This window comes from Oncorhynchus keta, chromosome 14 (genome assembly GCF_023373465.1).
Source record: "Oncorhynchus keta strain PuntledgeMale-10-30-2019 chromosome 14, Oket_V2, whole genome shotgun sequence".
Taxonomy (NCBI): domain Eukaryota; kingdom Metazoa; phylum Chordata; class Actinopteri; order Salmoniformes; family Salmonidae; genus Oncorhynchus; species Oncorhynchus keta.
Window position 1 is genome coordinate 60,345,794 of NC_068434.1, and position 23,064 is coordinate 60,368,857.

At 43.1% G+C, this 23,064-nt stretch overlaps 1 protein-coding gene across 1 annotated transcript in view; it reads left to right on the forward strand.

Annotated features, from left to right (window-relative positions):
• Nucleotides 1–11,699: 11,699 nt before the first annotated feature.
• Nucleotides 11,700–23,064, forward strand: part of tshz3b (teashirt zinc finger homeobox 3b) — a 37,269-nt gene continuing 25,904 nt past the window's right edge. Inside the window, 2 exon segments of the mRNA XM_035757978.2 lie at nt 11,700–13,481; nt 13,891–14,255. Coding sequence (XP_035613871.2) covers nt 14,216–14,255 — 40 coding nt within the window. The 5' untranslated portion in view covers nt 11,700–13,481; nt 13,891–14,215.

Below are 23,064 nucleotides of genomic sequence, written 5' to 3' on the forward strand. Positions count from 1 at the left end.
AACGAGGATCGGATGTCATCGACCTTTTTTCAAAATGGTTGACGAAGTCATCTGCAGAAGGGGAGGAGGGAGGGGGGGATTCAGGAGGGAGGAGAAGGTGGCAAAGAGCTTCCTAGGGTTAGAGGCAGATGCTTGGAATTTAGAATGGTAGAAAGTGGCTTTAGCAGCAGAGACAGAGGAGGAAAATGTAGAGAGGAGGGAGTGAAAGGATGCCAGGTCCGCAGGGAGGCGAGTTTTCCTCCATTTCCGCTCGGCTGCCCGGAGCCCTGTTCATATCATCTCATTTGCGTAGTGGAATAGAGCAGTAGAGTGGAGGCACTTACCGCAGTTAAAAATCAAATCAAATCAAATCTAATTGTATTTGTCACATACACATGGTTAGCAGATGTTAATGCGAGTGTAGCGAAATGCTTGTGCTTCTAGTTCCGACAATGCAGTGATAACCAACAAGTAATCTAACTAACAATTCCAAAACTACTGTCTTATACACAGTGTAAGGGGATAAAGAATATGTACATAAGGATATATGAATGAGTGATGGTACAGAGCAGCATACAGTAGATGGTATCGAGTACAGTATATACATATGAGATGAGTATGTAGACAAAGTAAACAAAGTGGCATAGTTAAAGTGGCTAGTGATACATGTATTACATATTTAGTAGCCTAGGGCCTAGGAAAATGCAATTCCACATTTTATTTTACATGTAACTTTCAATTAACTAAGCAAGTCAGTAAAAAAAAAATGTATTTATAATGACGGCCTACAGTGGGTTAACTGCCTTGTTCAGGGGAAGAACAACAGATTTTTATCTCATCAGCTCAGGGATCCGATCTAACAACCTTACGGTTACTGGCCCAATGCTCTAACCACTAGGCAACCTTGCCGTCCCTACATGAATGGAGACTTTGCCAGAATATTTTTTAATAACGCACATTTTTATTTTTATTTTACCGCACAGGCTACTTTGACGCTGACAAACTGAGATGAAAAGGACCTTGTCTTGAATCCATCAGTAGCCTAGACCTAGGTGTGTGGAGACCCACAATGTAGGCTACAATATGAGGAGGAAGTCATAGTCCTAAACATGCTTTCCAGTTCCACTGACTCACCCAATGACCCGCAGCTCAGTCACTCACTGGTGATGCTCATGCCAAAAGCCCATCTCTCTCTCTCTCTCTCTCTCCCTCTCTCTTTCGTAAAACAATATTTGGAAGTTGATCAAATATTTTAGTAACCTACAGCACAGTCTTCTCTTTTCAGCAGGAGCCATTTGCTTTTCCGACTTGTGTTTTCCCTCATTTGTATTTGAAATATTGCAAAAGACCTGTTTTGTATGCGTGCTGTTTTTTCACTACCAGATTTGCGCCAGATGTAGGCTATTTCTTGTTATTGGGCTACAAACCACAGCTAGGCAATTTTTAAAAAAATAAGCTATTGATCCTATGTGGCTAAATGATAGGCCTTCTAATGAGGTAGTAGGCTATTCTGAATGATTTCATTTATTTCTGAACAGAGAGCAGCAATTCTATAACTTTAGCAAATGTATTTCAATTTATCAGGGATGCTGCAGTTCCTTCAGAACCCTTTGCGCCGCTATGATTCTATAAGAAAATGAATGATAAAGTGCAATGCTGGAGAGATGAGAGTTGCAGGTTCATGTCTATCAGAGCAGAGAGGGAGAGAGAACATAGAAAGTGAATCTCATTCTAGTTATGTGAGAGATACTGGAGCGCTTCTCACACAGCCAAGGCCACGCGTTGGTCTCAAACATAGTTTACAATGTTGGGCAAACCATAAACCCGAGCCAAATCAACTCTCAGAAGATTAGGCCTGAGCTGAAAATATCATTTTTCATATAGTTTTTTTGTGGGGGTTGGAGAATTAAGGAAAAGGCTAATCTAATGAACTTTGATCGCTTTTATTATATTTTTGAGATTACAAAAGGTGGAAATGATTTGTCATGCCATGAGTGGTACCGGATCCAACAAAATAGGTTCATGAAAAAAAACTGACCAAAACGGAGAGGTGCCGGATCCTGTTCTGGCAGTATCTGGCTAAAATTAAGCATAGGGTTTTCTCATGGTTCTATTTAAAGTCATGTTATCAAATTGTTCCAAGATCTTTCAGAAAACTTTCCACAAAAACCACAAGGAGACTTTAGTAACGTTCAGAGAACGTTCTGAGAATGTTATATAAAAACGTACATTCCGTTCTCAGAACGTAAAGAAAACTTTCCATAAAAACCACAAGAAAACATTAGTAACGTTCAGAGAACATTTTAAACTCAGCAAAAAAAGAAACGTAAATCAGTCAACTGCGTTGATTTTCAGAAAACTTAACATGTGGAAATATTTGTATGAACATAACAAGATTCAACAACTGAGACATGAACTGAACAAGTACCACAGACATGTGACTAACAGAAATTGAATAATGTGTCCCTGTACAAAGGGGTGGTCAAAATCAAAAGTAACAGTCAGGAGCTGGTGTGGCCACCATCTGCATTAAGTACTGCAGTGCATCTCCTCCTCATGGACTGCACCAGATTTGCCCGTTCTTGCTATGAGATGTTACCCCACTCTTCCACCAAGGCACCTGCAAGTTCCCGGACATTTCTGAAGGGAAAGGCCCTAGCCTTCACCCTCCGATCCAACAGATCCCAGACGTGCTCAATGGGATTGAGATCTGGGCTCTTCGCTGGCCATGGCAGAACACTGACATTCCTGTCTTGCAGGAAATCACGCACAGAACGAGCAGTATGGCTGGTGGCATTGTCATGCTGGAGGGTCATGTCAGGATGAGCCTGCAGGAAGGGTACCACATGAGGGAGGAGGATGTCTTCTCTGTAACGCACAGCGTTGAGATTGCCTGCAATGACAACAAGCTCAGTCTGATGATGCTGTGACACACTGCCCCAGACCATGATGGACCCTGCACCTCCAAATAAATAGATCCCGCTCCAGAGTACAGGTCTTGGTGTAACGCTCATTCCTTCGATGATAAACGCGAATACGACCATCACCCCTGGTGAGACAAAACCGCGACTCGTCAGTGAAGAGCACTTTTTGCCAGTCCTGTCTGGTCCAGCGACAGTGGGTTTGTGCCATTGGCGACGATGATATCTGGTGAGGACCTGCCTTATAACAGGCCTACAAGCCCTCAGTCCAGCCTCTCTCAGCCTATTGCGGACAGTCTGACCACTGATGGAGTGATTGTGCGTTCCTGGTGTAACTCGGGCAGCTGTTGTTGCCATCCTGTACCTGTCCCGCAGGTGTGATGTTCGGACATACCAATCCTGTGCAGGTGTTGTTACACGTGGTCTGCCACTGCGAGGACGATCAGCTGTCTGTCCTGTCTCCCTGTAGCTCTGTCTTAGGCATCTCACAGTACGGACATTGAAATGTATTGATCTGCAGTCCTCATGCCCCCTTGCAGCATGCCTAAGGCACGTTCACACAGATGAGCAGGGACCCTGGGCATCTTTCTTTTGATGTTTTTTAGAGTCAGTAGAAAGGCCTCTTTAGTGACTTAGTTTTCAAAACTGTGACCTTAATTGCCTACCGTCTGTAAGTTGTTAGTGTCTTAACGACCGTTCCACAGGTGCATGTTCATTAATTGTTTATGGTTCATTAAACAAGCATGGGAAAATGTGTTTATTAAACCCTTTAAAATGAAAATCTGTGACGTTTTTGGGGATTTTTACGAATTATCTTTGAAAAACAGGGTCTTGAAAAGGGGACGTTTCTTTTTTTGCTGAGTTTATGTTGTATACTTAAAAGGCTGTAGCTACGAATATGGAGTTTTCACCCCGTCTCGCCCCTTCCCTCCCCTACGGAAACATCTTTCTCAAAGCTAAGGATCCAGATCACTTTATGTGCATGTGTTATTTTACTCACAATACGTTGCTACTGCACACACTCCACCTCCAGTTACATTTCTCTGTTTACTCACCCTCTTCTGAACCATGATGATGTAGCCTATGTCTCCGCCTCATATTTCTGAACAACTAAAAAAAAATTTTAAACCCTGTAGCGATTTGAACGAACATTCCCAAAAATATTTATTGCAGGTTAAACAACCTCTGTCTGTTGTAACGGATATTGCAGTTGCTCAAGCAGGATGCAGTCCCTACGCATTGCATTGGAGCAAAAACAATCAGTGTGTGATGATGTGGCCTAATCTTTATACTTTCTGCCATATCGTAGCCACGAGCCAGAGTTCTTGAAAAAAGAATGTATCTCCCCACTTGAGTTTTGCATCGGGCAAAAACCTGTCTGCGTTTGAACGACTCAATGATCATGGTAAGTACCGCACGAGTAGGCTACCTAGCTGTTCCACCTCTATGTTGACTGCCTGTATGAGTCTTGCTTGTGTTTGGTATGCTTTGCCCATCGTGTCTTTTGTGTAGGCTACAACATGAAGTCGTGCTTGAGGCATGGAATGCATAGTTCGAAAAATGTTGACGGTATCTTTAGTGTCCAACATGAAGTTTCCCCCCTTCATGTCAATGAGGAGGAAGTGGGAGTGGAGCAGTGGGAGCACTGAGCAGAAGCTACTGTATGTTTTTTTTTTTTAAACACTCCCTGCAACCTGAAAATAAATGTTCCCAGAACAGACAAAATGTTCACTTCCGTTCTCAGAATGTTTCAACAAAGTTCAGTTTTACCGGTCAGGAAACATATGGCTTTCGTTCCCACAACCAATGTGTAACAAAAAACACATGTTCCCACAACTTCCAAGGAGCCAAATATGCTAGCTGGGATAGCATGTGCTCAAGCACAATGTGAAGGTTCTTTTTGAATGTTAAATTAAACGTGCTGTTGTCACCAAGCTAGACAATTTTGTTCCTTGAACGTTTTTTAAAACATGCGCTGAGAAGGTTCCAAAGCAAAGCAACTATCCTGCACCATTCCCAGAAAGTTGTGGGAAGTTTGTGTGCAAAAAAAGAACCATAGGACAGGCTCACGCTCAACAAGATCATGAGCCACATGTGCTTTTCAGAACGTTATGTGCTACCTGGGATGCCTATTTGGCTTCACAATAGATGGACTCCAATTCAGAAAAGAACTTCAACCACAGTTTCTGTTTCTATAAATAAATAATACTACACACCCAGTAAAAGTCCAACAAATAGGTTGGTGGCATAACATTACAATCTGCCCTTTTACATTAGGAGTCTGTTTAAAGGCAAACTGTAGTATTTCAGTATTGGTGTAAGTCAATGCCGAGCAAAGACCACACACTACAGTGAAAGCAGAGCCTGTACAGTAGTTTACTGTAGGAAAACCCTCCTAATGACTTGACCATGTGTGTCTCTGGCTAGGCCTGTGATTCAGTTCCCTGCTGGTGACATCACTGCAGACTGATAGCGTGGGCTTTAACTAGGTGATCTCATCTCTTCTTCATTTTTTTTTATTTTTTTTTAACATTTAAACAGACACTCCTATCCAGAGTGACTTACGGGAGCAATTAGGGTTAAGTGCCTTGCTCAAGGGCACACCGACAGATTTTTCACCTCGTCGTCTCTGGGATTTCTTTAATAACAGCAACCTTTCAGTTACTGGTCCAACGCTGTTAACCGCTGGGCTACCTGCAGCCCCAGCATGCAGCTCAAAGCCTTATTCCAGCAGTCTAACATCATTAACATCTATATGTTGTGTCTCTATCTGTGGCATTATCAGAGAAATGGATATAACAGCGTAGTGTTAGTGACAGGACGTGATAATTCAGTGGTCAACCCCATTTAACTCTAAATATACAGAGACATGAGAAATGCAGGCACTTCCTAAATGCTGGAGAAGACGATCTGTCATTTTGCATCCTTATCTGTTCTAAGTGGGTTTACTGTAAGGTGTGCACATCAGGGGTGGCTTGCATTAGGAAAACAAAACAAAAATGGCCAGTATTTCCCTTTTTTTATTTGTGCTTGGTTCCCTGTTTGTCTGGTTCTCATTGGGGGTAAACATTTGTTCCAGTTGTAGATCTTGGAGAGCTGGAACATGAATCACAGACGAGGAGAGGAAACCACACTGACAGCTGCAGCTCATTACCGGCACTATTACTGATATAGGGGGCTGCTGGGGGAAATTCCTCCTGCCACAGAAAGCGTTCCTGTTTACCATACACCGCCTAGGATCAGGACCTACACACACACACACCCACCCAGACATACTGTACCAAAACACACAGGCACATGCACACGCTGCATACATAGAAGCATGCACAGACACACTGCATGCACGCATGCACTCACATATGCACATGCACACGCGTGCACACACACACACACACACACACACACACACACACACACACACACACACACACACACACACACACACACACACACACACACACACACACACACACACACACACACACACACACACTCTCTCCTCTTTCTATCTCTCTCCTTATCTTCCTCCATCCCTCACTCTCCCTCCCTCCATCTATCCCTTCCTCCCTCTCTGTCTTCCTTTCTACCTATTGCACTCCCTACTTGTCCCTCTGTCTATTTCTCACTCCATCCCTCCCTCCCTCTATCACTCTCTCTTGCTCGCTCTCTCTGTCTTTACTCACCATAAGGAAGGATTGACTCACAGCAGTACTCCATGTCACATGGCTTATCCAAAACCCACAACTCAGTAAACTTGACATAGTTTTACTTCTTATGTTTGATTTTCAAACAAGCATATTTGTTTAAACACATACTAACAAGCGGCAATATCTTCATCCAGTGAAAATGAATTAGAAGTTTGCCAACACATTAAATGTATTAATAGGCTGGGGTCAATTCTATTCAAATTCAGTCAAATCTGGAATAAACTGAAATTCCAATTCCAAGTCTTTGTCATTGAAACATGTTAAAGAAAATGTAAAACGTCCGTTTACTATTTGAATTGACTGAATTGGAATAAAATTGACCCAAACCCCCAAAAAACAAACCATGAAAGTTTCAGCAACACATTACGCTGAGAAAAGGCAATGCATGGTCTGCCGCGTCGTTCAACTCAATAGATGTGCTTGAATAAAATGAGAGCATCCTGCAACGTCTCCGATGGAACAATACTGACACAACGACATTGTATACTAGGCAACACTGCTCTCCACCTCATTGGGGAGGAACCTAGGTCTATTTCCTGTATTGCAGACCGGATCAACAACTAAACTGCTGAAACAACAGCAGTGTTATTAGGTCTGGCTGTGACACAGGCTCACTTGATCCAATGGGTTATTAAGGTATTCATTTCTCACCATTCCCCCCCCCAAAAAACATAAATCAAGCACAGCAAAACACCACCTTGTATTCTGACTTGTCCAACCCTCTTTGACCTCTGCCATTTTTTTTTTTTTATCTCATTTTGGTTTAACTTTGTAGATCAGACTTTAATTTTGAAGCGGGTCTCTGGGACAGTGATGAATAGGGTACATCAAGGAGGGCTTAAATTACCCTCTCCCTGGTGGCTAGCGGCCGGGAGGGTTGGAGGGGGAGGCTTGGTGACCTAGTAACAGACAGAGAAAGAGGGCTGGTCAGCACTTGCCCTCTCAACCCTGCAAGCTCGCACAGCACATCCGAGCTATGGAAAGGAGGGAGGACACTGGGAGACAGTGGAAAATACCTGCATCCACTACCTATAACATTCCATCTCTGTGTTTTCAGAGTCAAAGTGCAGGATACAGTATGTCTTGTTGAGATGACTTTGACTGACTTTTGAGTTGGTTTGGATGGTAACTCTGCCCTAAATTGAAGTTGGCCAATTATGCTAACAGCTGCGAAAAACTGTGATAAATCATTTTATTTAAATAAATTGTGATAAAAATAATTTCATGTTATTTCATATTTTACCTCTGAACATGGAAAATGGTCGCTGGCAAATCACCTTCTCTTCTTCTAAAGAAAAAAGGTAGATTCATGAACTTTGACCCGAGGACTATGCCTGGATGCATTGGGAAGGGGGAGGTAGAACTTAATAAATAAATACAAATCCGTATATATATATATATATTTATATTACTGATCTCAGAAATACCAATAGGCTTAAAGTCCTCTTTCCACACATTAGAATTTCCTTTGCCAGAAGCCTCTTGTTTCCACTATAGACACCAAATACTTCGACTCTTATTCTAGGAGGCTTTAGCCAATCCCTTCCTTGAGAATTTTAAACAGTCTACTAGGAACAAGTGTGCCGTGAAGCTGAATGGATCAGGCGAGCGCACTCTCTTCGCCAATGTGATCACTATAAAATCCCTGATGGTGCACGGGCTCAGAGATATATAAAAACACTATTTACAAATCCCATTCTTATCTATTCATGCTCCAGTACTCTTTATTTCCCAAATATCCGTTTTTAGGCGGAAGAAAAGTATACACATGGCTGAAAGCCCATCCTCGACCCCAGGACCAAAAGCAGGTTTTGCAACTGTGTGATGCGCGCCTCCATGGGTCCCGCAGCACTGCTATCATATGACCTACACGACCCTGGTACCGCGCAGCTGACTCCGACGCCACGGCGGGAGTCTATTGCAAATATTCCCGGGGGAGCTAAGGTCACAGTAGCGGCAATTATAAACCTTTATGCGTAAAATATGTTATCTCAAACTGCAGGTTATAATGGCTTTTATGTAAGCCTCTGGTGAGTTTGTGAAAGTGATGGTCCACCTCTCTCTGTGTGCTCCAAATACCACTGTAGCTAATTATTTGCCACTTGCTCGGCTGCGTAAACTCGAGAGGTCCTACAACACAGTTGGTGCGGTGAATGTAGTAAATAACCATACGGGTATCATGTTGGTAACGTTACCCTTACAGGGTACATTGGTAAAATAAGTTAGTTTGGTCTATGGACATATCGTAGGCCTACTGAAATTCTCAATATCCAATGTTGGCTAGATATATTTACCAAATGTAGTGCAACGAATGGAATTAAACATGAATGAACAATATGCTATTTGATCAATGTTGTTGCATTGCTTGTTCTTTGGGATTTTAGGCTGGGTTCTATATAAGCACTTTGTGACATCTGCTGATGTAAAAAGGGCTTAATAATTACATTAACATGTTGCTTGATTGATTGATAGATGGATTATAAAAAAATTACAAAAACAAATGAAAATGTATAACATTTCAGTGTTTTTTAAACAAAAATAGTCAATGGTAAAGCCCGGGTATGTGTGGAGAAAAAGTGATGCGCACAGTGGATACACACGGTGCCACCCCAAAAAGAATTGTTCAAGCAGTAGAAACAGCACAGTAAATTAGACGGACTCAGAAGTAACTTTTGATGAATTACTTTTGGGGGGCTAGCCTATTCTATAGCACCACCGAAGTCTTCAACCATCATATATATATCGAGTTGACTAAAACGAGAAAACAAGTTTGATCGGTATGGAATAAAATAGCACCACGTTTAGCCAACACAATAATAGTAACAATTACAAGAGTACCAGATTTGACCAAAGACAAATGACTAGGCCAAATGATTTATAGTCATTAAGAAAACTTGGCATTAAAGGCAACATGCGATAGGCTACCAAAAATCATATGAAACGTCCAGGTGGGGTTCTGATTCTTCTCTAACACTGATTTGATCATCATGCAATCTTTGATAAGTCTCTGTGTTATTGTCCCTAAAGGAAAAGGGAGGTCTAACGATAGTTAGAAAGATCCAAAACAGGTGTTGGAGTAGCGGGGGCGTTATGAGGGAAGTTGCTCCAAGCTCTGAGTAACAAAATGGAGTTGAAAGTTAAATAATGAATATCACAAATATATATCAAGAAAAGTATCTCACTTTTAACTTAGCATATGTGCATATGGAAATTGACTAAATGTATTAAACACATTGGCAATTAAACAGACATTTTTTCCCCGTGTTTTTGTCTATAAAGTATGTTACAAGGTAAGGTCTGCAAAAAAGCTTGCTGTCTGTGCCATGCGTGGGCGTTATAAAACCAATAATTATAGCAGTCCGGCAAGAATGTGCGAGCATAAAACCAGCTTCATAGCCTAACAGTTATCATAAGTTGACTTAATGAACAGACCCATTATTGTTGTGCATGTGCATACAAATACACTTTACCTTGATAATTGCACAGTAGAAAACAGTATCTGAACAGAAATATAAATGCATCTGCCTCTGCAGAAACCATGGTCACTCGAATCATTATCACAGTTACAAACATAGGTGGTGATTAAGTTACATGTCAACGAGCAATAAAGGGCAAGACGCTAAATATGTGCCCTCTCCCCATCGCTCTCTCTCTCTTTCCATGTCTGTCTTCTGTCCCACACATACAAACACACACACACACACACACACACACACACACACACACACACACACACACACACACACACACACACACACACACACACACACACACACACACACACACACACACACACACACACACACACACACACACACACACACACACACACACACACACACACACACACACACAGAGAGAGAGAGAGAGAGACACACATGTACCAAAGGGTAATTTACTATAAGATACTTGTCGAAAGAATTACTGCACTTTTTGCAATATTAAGGATAAGGAGTAGGCCTTAGCTAGAAGAAATAAACAAAAGTCCAACAGAAGCCTACCAAGCAAAGTTCGCAGCCTTAGTTTTCAAATAAAGGGTAATTCCAAAATATATTTTCATGTTTTTTAATAATAATAATAAACATTAAATACGGTTGTAGTTAACAAACTCCTAACAACAGAACAAACATCAGTAAGAACAATCCTTTTTGGCATGCTTCTTCTATACTTCTGGTTTACTGAATATATATAAAGTTAAGTTTAAATAATCATACACGTCATTATAATTCCAACTTTTTAAGGAATCATTATCTAAAGAAAAGAGTTTCAGTTAGCCTCGTCACAACTCTTCAAATCTAAATATAGGCTTAAATGTGCTACACTGCTAAACATGGAAACTAACTCCAACTGGATGAATCACAAGCTTCAACTTTTGTTTTAGCGGGAAAAATTATTGCGGTCTTTTTTAATTCAGTAGACCTATCCAAAGCTGTAATGGCATTGCACGTTTCGCCTAACCTGTGAACATAATGGCCTGAATCATATATCTGCAAACAGAATGAGGGATATGACGAATTTCTATTTGGCATTGAAAACAACGAATGAGGCAGAAACATGTTCAAGATAAATCATATTAATTAAAACAATAGCGTTCTGTGACGTTAATCTTGAAGTTGAAATGCTGTACTGGTCACTCACTCGTAGCCACACACACACACACACACACACACACACACACACACACACACACACACACACACACACACACACACACACACACACACACACACACACACACACACACACACACACACACACACACACACACACACACACACACACACACACACACACACACACACGAACAAATGGGCATAATTGACATCTTTACATTTTACTTCACGATACCATTTTATTTTATTTTAAATATGGCTCATGTATTGTAGCCTTTACTTATGCCATTGGCACACTATTTTCAATAGAGGGAGCGAATGATTAAGAGTAGATTAGAAATGTAACCGAATACTGAACTGAAACTAAAGTAACGCCAAGAGAACGGTCAAGTTATCGAATTGCTATGCACTATGTACTACTGTAATATTGTATGCAAAAAAAAACAAATCTCATATTCTTCAACATTGTCTTGGAAACATGTTGCATCATTCTCAGCAGTATATTTCATAATAGGCCTATTGAACACTGTACAGGTGTACAGACAATCCTTTCCAGTTGTCTTCCACAACTCGTTTAGTCCTCAGCACCATTAGGAGATATCAGTCAGCATATCTCAAGTAAAGCGCTTTATTGCGCTTTGCCTTTTGGTGCGTTCCCAAAAAGCACCACTTTTACGCTTCTTTACGCACAAACCAAATACAACTTTTGGATACGATGTTTTTAGTCCATTTGAGACTAAATGTGTATATGGTTTCCATAGTTTGCATTACAAAAACATAGTGATTCTTTCAGGTAGCAGTGGCTTTCCAGAGTTGACAGTAGGCTTCAGACGACTAGAGGCAGAGAGGCGCACAGCTTTACATAGCCCACTGTCTCAATGCAATGTTAGTGAAAAGCTACCGATTGCATCAAATCTGCCTTGATTCCCTTTTGATTTCTTGTATTAGGACATGAGAATGTCGACCATTAGACCACTGAAAACCTCCAGCTTGTTGACCAAAGCGAATGTGTCAGAAATGAAGAGGCGCTATGCCGAGGCTGTTGTGTCTACTGAGAGGGGTATGGTCGGTGCGAGTGTGTAGAGCGTGTGACACTGATGGATGCGCCAATGGTTAGACGGACAGATGCTTGGGCGGATCTAACGGTATGCAGTGGTGTAGTGGCATACGCAGCGAGATTAGGCTAAAACATCCGGAATCAGTGAAAGACTGTTCTTTCTCGTCCCCCAACAAGCCTGGCGAACGGAGAGGAGATCTTGTTGCTATCGAGCGACTCCCCTGCCGGTCAGATATTTCTGACTATTGACTAGCATGAGACTGGGAAACCACGACACGGCAAAGACACGGACACACACATCTGGCAGAAGAAAAAAAAATCCTTTGACAACTTACCGTGTTCTGGTTTTCGAGAAAATAATTTGCGCCCACAGTCATAACCTTTGCAGCAGACAGCGGACCAATTGTATTCGATCTTGAAGATGATCTGAAAAAGATGGACAATTTATCCACTTTCCCCCTAAATAATACAGAAAATTATCTGTAAGTTTTTTCTTTACTGCGAGGGAAACATTTTAAAGAAAAAGCTGATAGTGTCTGTGATGGTCCCAAATCTGAAGGATGGGGCTGTGTGCATCATTTTGATCTTACCGTTAAAAAAACTAGCTTATTATTCTTTCCATTCTGTATCAACAAAAACAAGGAGAGCGCATGATTCGGATTTTGTGCCTGACTCACTTGAACAGAAGAAGGGATCTTGCAGTAAGGAAGACTCGTCTGATTCGCTGTTGCCGTTTTAAATAGCTGCTATCAGCCACACAAAGAAGGGGGAAAAGTGCTATTAGCAGCCAAGAAAGTGTTTGGCAATAGCTGCTGATCCATGCTCTCAGAGCAGCTGAGGCACAGCACGAGTCCATCCCCTCCTTCTGATGTACATTATTACAACAAGGGATACCCAATCAAGCACGTATCTCATCGATTCGAACTGCTCTCAGTGGATTTTGAACGCGCTTGGACAAAATAACGGAGCGAGACAGCGTGTGGGCGACAAGTCCGTCCATCTCTTCTTTCAACGTTTGTCTTTATCGCTCTATCTTAAAACAATATATATATATATATATTGATGTTTTAAGGGGACTTGGAAACACTGGGATTTTCATGCGATGGCTACAGCGACGCTGAGATGCTGCCTTGCTGGTTTTTAAATTGCGTGTGATTACCAGAATCAAACTCCTCATGGATAACGCAGTAAATCAACCGATTGAGTAAGTATGCCATTAACATCTAGTCAACATTAAGATAGTCCAATAGCCCAGGGAAGAATACAATGTTTTGTTTCCATGTGTAGCCAGAGAGTGGAACGGTGCTCTCCCCCTTACAGTTATGCTATTGTATCAGCATTTTGGTGTCCAGCATGCATGGATGACTTTTGAAAATGCCCATGAATGATTTCTATCAAATAGCAAAGCTTACTTTTTAAAAATTCTGTATAGACTGTATAGTTCGCACCAGACACCAATATGGGGCTGCGGTGAGGGACAGCAGACATGTGATGCTTATATGACAAGAGCTTGCTAGCCATTGGAGGTGCAAGGCACAATAAATGTGACAGCGCTTGATGTTTGCCCCTGTTTGCAGACTTTGAGTGACGCGTTCATTTCGTTTTCCTTTAAGCTTGCCTGTTGCAGCCTCCAACACGGAGTGAGAATCACATTGAGGCTGAAGATTCCCCCCCCCCCCGCAACTGTACTCCCGGTCTCAAACACACTGTGATATCCAAGCCGAACAGGAAAAAGAAGGAAAAAAAACGCTTGTTCTTCTTCATCTTCAGATCTACCCTTTCTTCAATGTCTGCATTTTTGTTTGAAAACTGCCGATCTATGTCAGCCTTCTGAAAGCGCCCCGGGTACCGTGTAAGGAAGCGCCTCTATCAAAGAAGAGCGGACCAGCTAGGGATCTCTGGGGCTAGAGAAGAACTCTTCAGAACCCCGAAATAAGCATGCCGCGGAGGAAACAGCAAGCGCCCCGGCGTGCAGCAGGTACGATTCTATGATATGCATGTTATCACGTCTCGTTTTACTACGACTGCTGCGGTATTTCCATTGCCTTCACCCTGGTCCTACCATGTATAGTACTGAATCATGTGCGTGTAGCTACGTTGTAGCGTAGGCTACTGTGGGAGGAAATGGCAAATACCCATTCACTCAAAGAGGGATGGTTAGGCTACTAGCTCTTAGTTGTTTTTGTACTTTCCCTTTGAAGGGGATGTGCTTTTTTTTTTACAACCACGTAGACCACGTTTGATACTAGCCACGTACTATTTTAATAGTAATCTGCATTATCAGCATACTTACATAGCCCGTTAGGCTACATAGCCTAGTTCTTGGCAACATTGTTTAAATGTTCTCAGTATATAATTCTTTCCAACTTCTGGGGCAACAATGATTCCATTCGATGAACGATCTGCTCACAACAGTTCTCGGAAGACATAAAAGGTTTCCAGGCCGTAGCTCTATCCGACTAGTCAAAGACAACTTTAGCTTTGATAGGTCTCTCCCTTTTGCCCTATTTTAGCCTACTCTCCCTTCCTCCCTCCGTAGGGTGCAGATATTGACTCCTTGAATTAGAGATCTATAAAGAAGCGCAAGGAAAAGGGGGCTCGTGTCAGCTGACTGTCATGATTTCCTTTGATGCTCGTTTGGGGCTTTGTGCATGCTAAAACATTTGATCACAAAATGTCAACTTTCGCCTAGTTTCCCTTGGCTGATTTCTCCTTTCTGGGAAATACTTAAAGATTATTTCGCAGCCGACTCTAGGGGAGACGTGGACTGGAAGAGGCTTTAATGGACAATTGCCATCTTTGATTTTGACGGCTGATTGATTGCCCGTCATTTGGCTTGTCTTTGATCTATTCTTTCCGGATAAACACAAATAAATCACTCCCCATAGCAACGCCGGTTCACGTGACGTCATGTCTGGTATGACAACTAGCCATTTAAAACATCTTTAATTGCTTCTTTTGTACTTTTCACGTTGTCAGAGCCAAAGGCCACATTTAATTGTATCTTCTCTCTCTTAAACATAGAGAATAAACCACACTGACTGTTCCAAATAGGCTTTAATCAGATCTTACTTAGGTCATGGAACACATCATATATTTTACTCTATATAAATAATTAGGGTATGCTACAACATGGTAGTTACCTAGCTACCATTCTGTTGTAAAAAAACATATATATTTTTTTTGAATCAGACTTCTGTTCTCATACTGTTGCTTTATGACTCAAACTTCTGGGGGTTTTGAAAGTATTGTTTGAAGCACCAGGGTGTTGAAGTATACAGGCTACCTGTTTTAAGATACAATAAGTATTATTCTTATTTGTTAGACATGTGCTTCATTACCATCACAATTTAGGCTGCATTTACCTATATGCTTTCAAGTGTAGTTAAGTTTTCTGAAACATAGCCTCCATGTAAATTCATCTCTACTACTGCAGCCTTTAGCCTATAACTAAACTATAACAAGCACCAAAGTCAAATCCCCTTGTAATATACTTTCAAAACTCAATATTATGCAATTATTATAGTAATCCAAACACTCGCTCACTTTACTACACACACACACACACACACACACACACACACACACACACACACACACACACACACACACACACACACACACACACACACACACACACACACACACACACACACACACACACACACACACACACACACACACACACACATACAGACACAAACAATTTTATCTTGCACACATACACAGTGCTTCTATGAAAAATGTAACTATTAGGCCTAATCGGGAGACGGGAGAATGGTTTGCTCCATCAGAATGACCCGTCAAAGCGACTTTGTTTCATATTTGATTTAATTGTCTCCCTTCTGACAGCCACATTTATCAATGGCTCTAATGGTCAATCAGAAGTTGGCAGAGTGACTGCTCTCATTTTGTTTCTCCATACGTTGGGCCTGGGCTTTACTTTATCAAAACGCTTTTGCCTAATGGACACGCTGGGGGTGGGGGCCGAGGGGGGCTGAGAGATGACTCAAAGCCTTCTTAACCCAGACAAGAGAGTGAGAGAGAAAAATAAGGCATTTAATTCGTTTGATGAGCGGATGAGGACAGACACAAGAGCAGTGAGGGATGTTATTATTTTTTTGGACGAGGCCACTTCCTGTAATTTTTTACAGGGTCTGTATACCCCCTCCCACCCTTCGTCACTCCTTCTTTCCCAGCAGCCCTCACAGCTGCAAGTTATAAGGTTGACGACTGCTCCGTGGCACACAAAGAGTGGTGACAAATTGATTGCGCTATAGTGATGGAAAGAGCAAAAGATGGCAGATGATGGGCCTTGATTAGGAACTTTGGGAAATCCAGTCCCCGGCAACCTTGAGCGTTTCATGAGAAAATCTCTCTCTCCCTCTCCTTCTCTTTGCTTCCCTCTCTCCTTCTCTTTGCTTCCCTCTCTCTCTCTCCTCTCGCTCTTTTCCCCTTTTCAGCCCCCCAGTCTGGAAGGGCTGCTCAGCCGTATAAAAAGAAAAGTTGTTTTGCCAGCTTCATTAGTGTTCACCTAATTAGCTGTAAAGCTGATGGATTCGTGACAGCCCTAATGATTGGAGATGACAAGCTCCACACACTGTCATCCAGCCCAATTAGGTTTGCAGCTAGTTTGATGTAATCAAGTTGATATTACACAGTCCTCCATGCCTTTAGTTGTGCACTAACTCAATTTTCTGCTGCAGGTGACAAATGGGCTAGGGTACCTGGGTAATCACGTTGGTTGGAATTAGGCTGCTTTTTAATGGTCAGAAGCCCTGTAACAACACCAAAGACTAGCCTCTCGAAAAGTCTGTCTGGGAAAGAGGGGCCTATAGCAGCAAACACACACACACACACACACACACACACACACACACACACACACACACACACACACACACACACACGCACACACACACACACACACACACACACACACACACACACACACACACACACACACACACACACACACACACACACACACACACACACACACACACACACACACACCACTCTCTCTGTCTAGTCACAATACCTTTCCCACAATACCTTCCTCCGTTTAGGAGTGGACAATGCTGTGAACACTGTTTTTTTTTGTCTGCTTCAAAACCTCGCAAGACCAAACATATCGTTGCTTTGGGGAGGAAAGAGGGAACATCAAACGTAGGACTTTTTTCCCCTCCTTCACTAGTTGTGTTACGCCATGTTACTCTTACTGAGTAGTACTGTAGTTCCTCTTGCCCGAAACACTCGGAAAACATTGCACTGATGTTGTAGCTGTTTTGCTACACTGCCATAGAGAATAGTATTGCTTTTGGGCCAGGCCGCTGTCTGTGAGATATATATTTGAAGAAGCCTTGTGAAATTAGTCGACGTTGCTATTGTTGACGTTGCTCATCATCACTTAGATCACGATGAAGTCAAAGGTATCGATGCGTTTCCACATTAGTTGATTTTCCAAATGCCTATTATCAGCATTGTGTTCAAAGGGTCTAAACATGATTTATACAAAATATTAAAGATCATGACAGATCTAGTTCTGCTTGATGGGAGATAGATTGCGGTGAGGAAAAGCAGCTGATTTCTGTGATTTTTGTGCGTGTTTGATTGATTGTGGATGAGCGAGAGAGATTAATCATGCTTGATGTGTGTTAACGTTGCACTCATGCTGGATACACATCCTCATACAGTGCCCCGTAGACACATAGGTTACTACACACACACACACACACACACACACACACACACACACACACACACACACACACACACACACACACACACACACACACACACACACACACACACACACACACACACACACACACACACGCTCGCACGCGCACACACACACATGCATACACACGCACACACACACACACACACACCGCTTACATGTTCTTGTAATAATACTTTGTCTCTGCTCCTTGCGTAAAAAACCAAGGGTTTGTGTAATAGTGTAATGTTACTGTATTCACTCCGTCGCTGGTGTCGGTGGTTGATTCGCTCTAGTTCAAGGGTCGGTAGCAGCGGCTTGTTGGTGCCTTGCTCGTACGAAGCTTTACCCCTTCACAGTCTCGGCGAATGAAATTTAATGAAACATGCCATCTTAATTAGGCTAATTATCCCAGTTTAAAAGCTGGTCATGATAATTCTATTAATTATTAAGACGGAAAGAAAATGATTTCATAAACATCACCTTCCACAGTCCACCCCCACCCTCAGTTAATGAGAAATATAATTATAAAGAATTATATTTAAATTCTATTCAAAAATCAAGTGGATGTATTAATGAATAGGTGCACTACATCCATTAGATTGTGTTGGGTTTGACGATTGCAAAGTTCATGAACTTAGTTATCACAGTGAGATGTTATTTTTGAATATGAATATTATGATTTAGTTAGAAACACTGAGGCTAAATCCGCTATGATTTACTTGTATTTATTCATGTTTTTTTTACATGGTTGGGACACGTGCTCCCTCATATTTGTCCTGTAAAATGTAAAAAAAAAATATATATAAAAATAATAATAAAATAGGTTACTTTTTTCTCTGTGATACTACTACCCACTTCTACATTTTACGAAGCTGTCTTTAGCTGGCCCAGATAGGTTCCCAACCTCATAACCAGCTACCAGGAAGCCATTTCAGGCTATCGATCAAGTTGGTGTGGCTAACTAGTCTAACTATCTCAGCTGGAATGCCTGCTGGAGAAGATTGTAGACTTTAGAAAAGCAAGAAATAACTAAATGTACTGAATAGGACTCACTTTCCTTTCAATCTTTTACCCAGATTTTAGCACAGACGCAGAAATTTCTTTCAAAAAATAACCACCAGCCCGTAGTATACAGACAGCGTATGCTTAGATATGCAGAAAAATAGACATATTCTTTTTTTCTTTTTTCTTTCTTAAACATAGAATGAAGCACAATGATTAAGGCTCTAGAGTGCAGGAAGGGCTGTTTCAGGTGTTTGAAAAATGCAAAATTCTCTAATTTACATATGCACCAACTCAGTGTCCTTGTGGTTAGAGTGTCAGCTCTGACATTGGAAGGTTGTGAGTTCGTTCCCCGGCCAAGTCATACCAAAGACTGTAAAAAAAGGGACCTGACGTGTTTCTGCTTTGGCACTCAGCATTAAGGAGATTCAAGCTGCCTGGTCTAGAGAGCCCCCCTTCCATACCATCCCCTCGGACCTGGTGAGTGGCAACATGTCTGAAGCTGTATGCAAAAAAAAAAAATGACACATAGCGTCCGTCGAACAACCTAGCATAATCCCAAAATACAGTGAAGTAGAAAGAGCGTGTAGATAGATCACGCAACCAAATGTGGAGAATCAACGAGTGGGAGTCGAAAAGAGGTCTAGGCCTCCGCATGAGTCTTTGTCTGTGTGTCCCGGCCTCATGATCAGTAGTCCCCAGAAGCCCAGTCCCTGGTGCCCCCCTCCGGAGTGACGCGTCTTCTCCTGGGCCTTCTTCTCAGGATTATAGGCCTTTCCTCAGCCTTGCCTTGCCTTGCATTGCTCTCCCTAAAGTGAGGCTCTCCCAGGCAGCCAACTGACACTATGATTAGTTATGGCCGTCCTCTGCCTTTTTCACAGCCGCAAGTGAGCGACAATGAACAGGGTTAAGGGCGGAGAGGGCGGAGAACGAGAAAGAAAGGGAGAAGGGGTGAGAGAAAAAGCTGAATAAGGTAGGCACAGAGGAAGAGGGAGAAAGAAAGCGAGAGGGAGGGAGGGAAAAGGCTGAATAAGGTAGGCACAGAGGAAGAGGGAGAAAGAAAGCGAGAGTGAGGGAGGGAGGGAAAAAGCTGAATAAGGTAGGCACAGAGGAAGAGGGAGAAATAAAGCGAGAGGGAGGGAGGGAAAAGGCTGAATAAGGTAGGCACAGAGGAAGAGGGAGAAAGAAAGAGAGAGGGAGGGAGGGAGGGAAAAAGCTGAATAAGGTAGGCACAGAGGAAGAGGGAGAAAGAAAGAGAGAGGGAGGGAGGGAAAAAGCTGAATAAGGTAGGCACAGAGGAAGAGGGAGAAAGAAAGCGAGAGGGAGGGAAAAAGCTGAATAAGGTAGGCACAGAGGAAGAGGGAGAAAGAAAGCGAGAGGGAGGGAGGGAGGGAAAAAGCTGAATAAGATAGGCACAGAGGAAGAGGGAGAAAGAAAGCGAGAGGGAGGGAGGGAAAAAGCTGAATAAGGTAGGCACAGAGGAAGAGGGAGAAAGAAAGCGAGAGGGAGGGAGGGAAAAGGCTGAATAAGGTAGGCACAGAGGAAGAGGGAGAAAGAAAGCGAGAGTGAGGGAGGGAGGGAAAAAGCTGAATAAGGTAGGCACAGAGGAAGAGGGAGAAATAAAGCGAGAGGGAGGGAGGGAAAAGGCTGAATAAGGTAGGCACAGAGGAAGAGGGAGAAAGAAAGAGAGAGGGAGGGAGGGAGGGAAAAAGCTGAATAAGGTAGGCACAGAGGAAGAGGGAGAAAGAAAGAGAGAGGGAGGGAGGGAAAAAGCTGAATAAGGTAGGCACAGAGGAAGAGGGAGAAAGAAAGCGAGAGGGAGGGAAAAAGCTGAATAAGGTAGGCACAGAGGAAGAGGGAGAAAGAAAGCGAGAGGGAGGGAGGGAGGGAAAAGCTGAATAAGATAGGCACAGAGGAAGAGGGAGAAAGAAAGCGAGAGGGAGGGAGGGAAAAAGCTGAATAAGGTAGGCACAGAGGAAGAGGGAGAAAGAAAGAGAGAGGGAGGGAGGGAAAAAGCTGAATAAGGTAGGCACAGAGGAAGAGGGAGAAAGAAAGAGAGAGGGAGGGAGGGAAAAAGCTGAATAAGGTAGGCACAGAGGAAGAGGGAGAAAGAAAGCGAGAAGGGGTGAGGGAAAAAGCTCAATAAGGTAGGCACAGAGGAAGAGGGAGAAAGAAAGCGAGAGGGAGGGAGGGAAAAAGCTGAATAAGGTAGGCACAGAGGAAGAGGGAGAAAGAAAGAGAGAGGGAGGGAGGGAAAGTTCCCTGCTCGAGGATGTACGGTTGATGGTTGATAAACAGATTTTTTCCCCCCAGAATCTTCCGTCATGGCTCCCATTAGCTTGACAGCTGTCAATTAGAGCTCCCTTGGTCTCGCGGGCTGCAGTTTATTGCAGGCGGTTGACGCTGTCATTTTGCCCACAGTTTCGCCTTGAGCGTTATCACGAGCAACCGAAACAGTCAATAGCTGACGCATCAGCAGTTATTTCTTAAATTGGCTCACAAGGCTGCATCTTTCCCTCCTTCTTTTCATATCCCCTCTCCTCCCTGCTCCTCTCTCCAAAGATTGTTTCGTGAGGGGAGAGCGATGGAGTGCGACTGCAGCAGGGTTAGTGAGAGAGCAAGGGTGGGCGATGCAACACATACAGTTATTGTACACAAAGGTACGCACATAGAACACACACAAAACAGTTACATTTACACACAAGCTATCGAGACCTAAAAATGGTGTTTGACTGTGTCTGGCTCTTCATCCAAACAATACTACTCACAAAATAGACACATAGCAGTATTTATTTATGTACCTTTTTTTGCTCAACCTTTCATGTTTTCTTCCCTGCTGAAATGAACACCTCAGCAAATTGTGCGCCAGTGCAAGCGATTAGTCAACCTTGTACGATTAGAAGACTGGACAGATATCAACGTCTACCTAACCATGGCGAACAGGGTGCTTTCTGAAGGAATGAGAATATCCAACCACTGGTTAAAGGAAGTTTGGTCAGGAGATTAGTGGCGATTTAGCTCCTCCTTTTCTCTCTCTCTCTCTCTCTCTCTCTCTCTCTCTCTCTCTCTCTCTCTCTCTCTCTCTCTCTCTCTCTCTCCCCCCTCTCTCTCTCCCCCCTCTCTCTCTCTCTCTCTCTCTCTCTCTCTCTCTCTCTCTCTCTCTCTCTCTCTCTCTCTCTCCCCCCTCTCTCGCTCTCTCTCTCTATCTCTGGTGCGGGTGTTCATATTTGATTAATCAGTGATTATCAGTTTCTCACTTTCCCCAGTGATTAGGTAGGGATGTCAGCTCCTGAGCTCTGCTATTTCAACGTGCAGGAGATATTGTCTTAATTTTCCAGTGGAGTGATTGGGCAGGGCCTCAGCCACTGCTCTGCTCTGAGCACACTCCACAAACTCTCTCTGTGAAGCCCGATTCGCTATCGGACCTGCACCAGAGCACCATGGGAATCGGCTTCTCTTCTAGGCACATTTTTTGAGGAAACAGGAAATTGAGAGAGTTTGTGGGATCTTTGCACTTCCTCTGCGGAGAGACAGAAATATGTTATGCTCCTCCTCAGTACAGTATAAAACATTTCCCCCAAATGTGTCTGGCTGCACTTTCCCAAGGCAGACTAGGGTATTATTTGGCTGAAATTCTCTCTGTATGTCTGGGTTGTCCTCTCCTCTCTCCCCCCACCCTACCTTCCTCTCCCCTCAGCGATACTATGGCTCTTTGTGTGATGTGTGTGTCGGGCCAGTCTTCAGGAGTCTGGCAGCTACACGGGGGATTAAATCTCCCAGCAGCCCTGTGCAGTGAAATATGGCCGTGTGGAGTAATCCCTGCCTGTGTTGTTGTCATGTCGAGGAGGGACGGGGGTGCACAGAGAGGAGAGGTAGGGGGCCGGGTAGGACGAGGTAGGGGGCCGGTGGTGGGGGGGGTTCAACAGTGGTTGGTTCTGAGTGTCGTTTGGGCCAGACTCCAGGTTTGGGTTTCTCCTTTCCCTCAGTCGGGGTGGGCCAGCCAATGGATGCGGGGGCGGGGGTTGGATGCGGGGGCGGGGGTTGTGTTTATGTCTGCCAG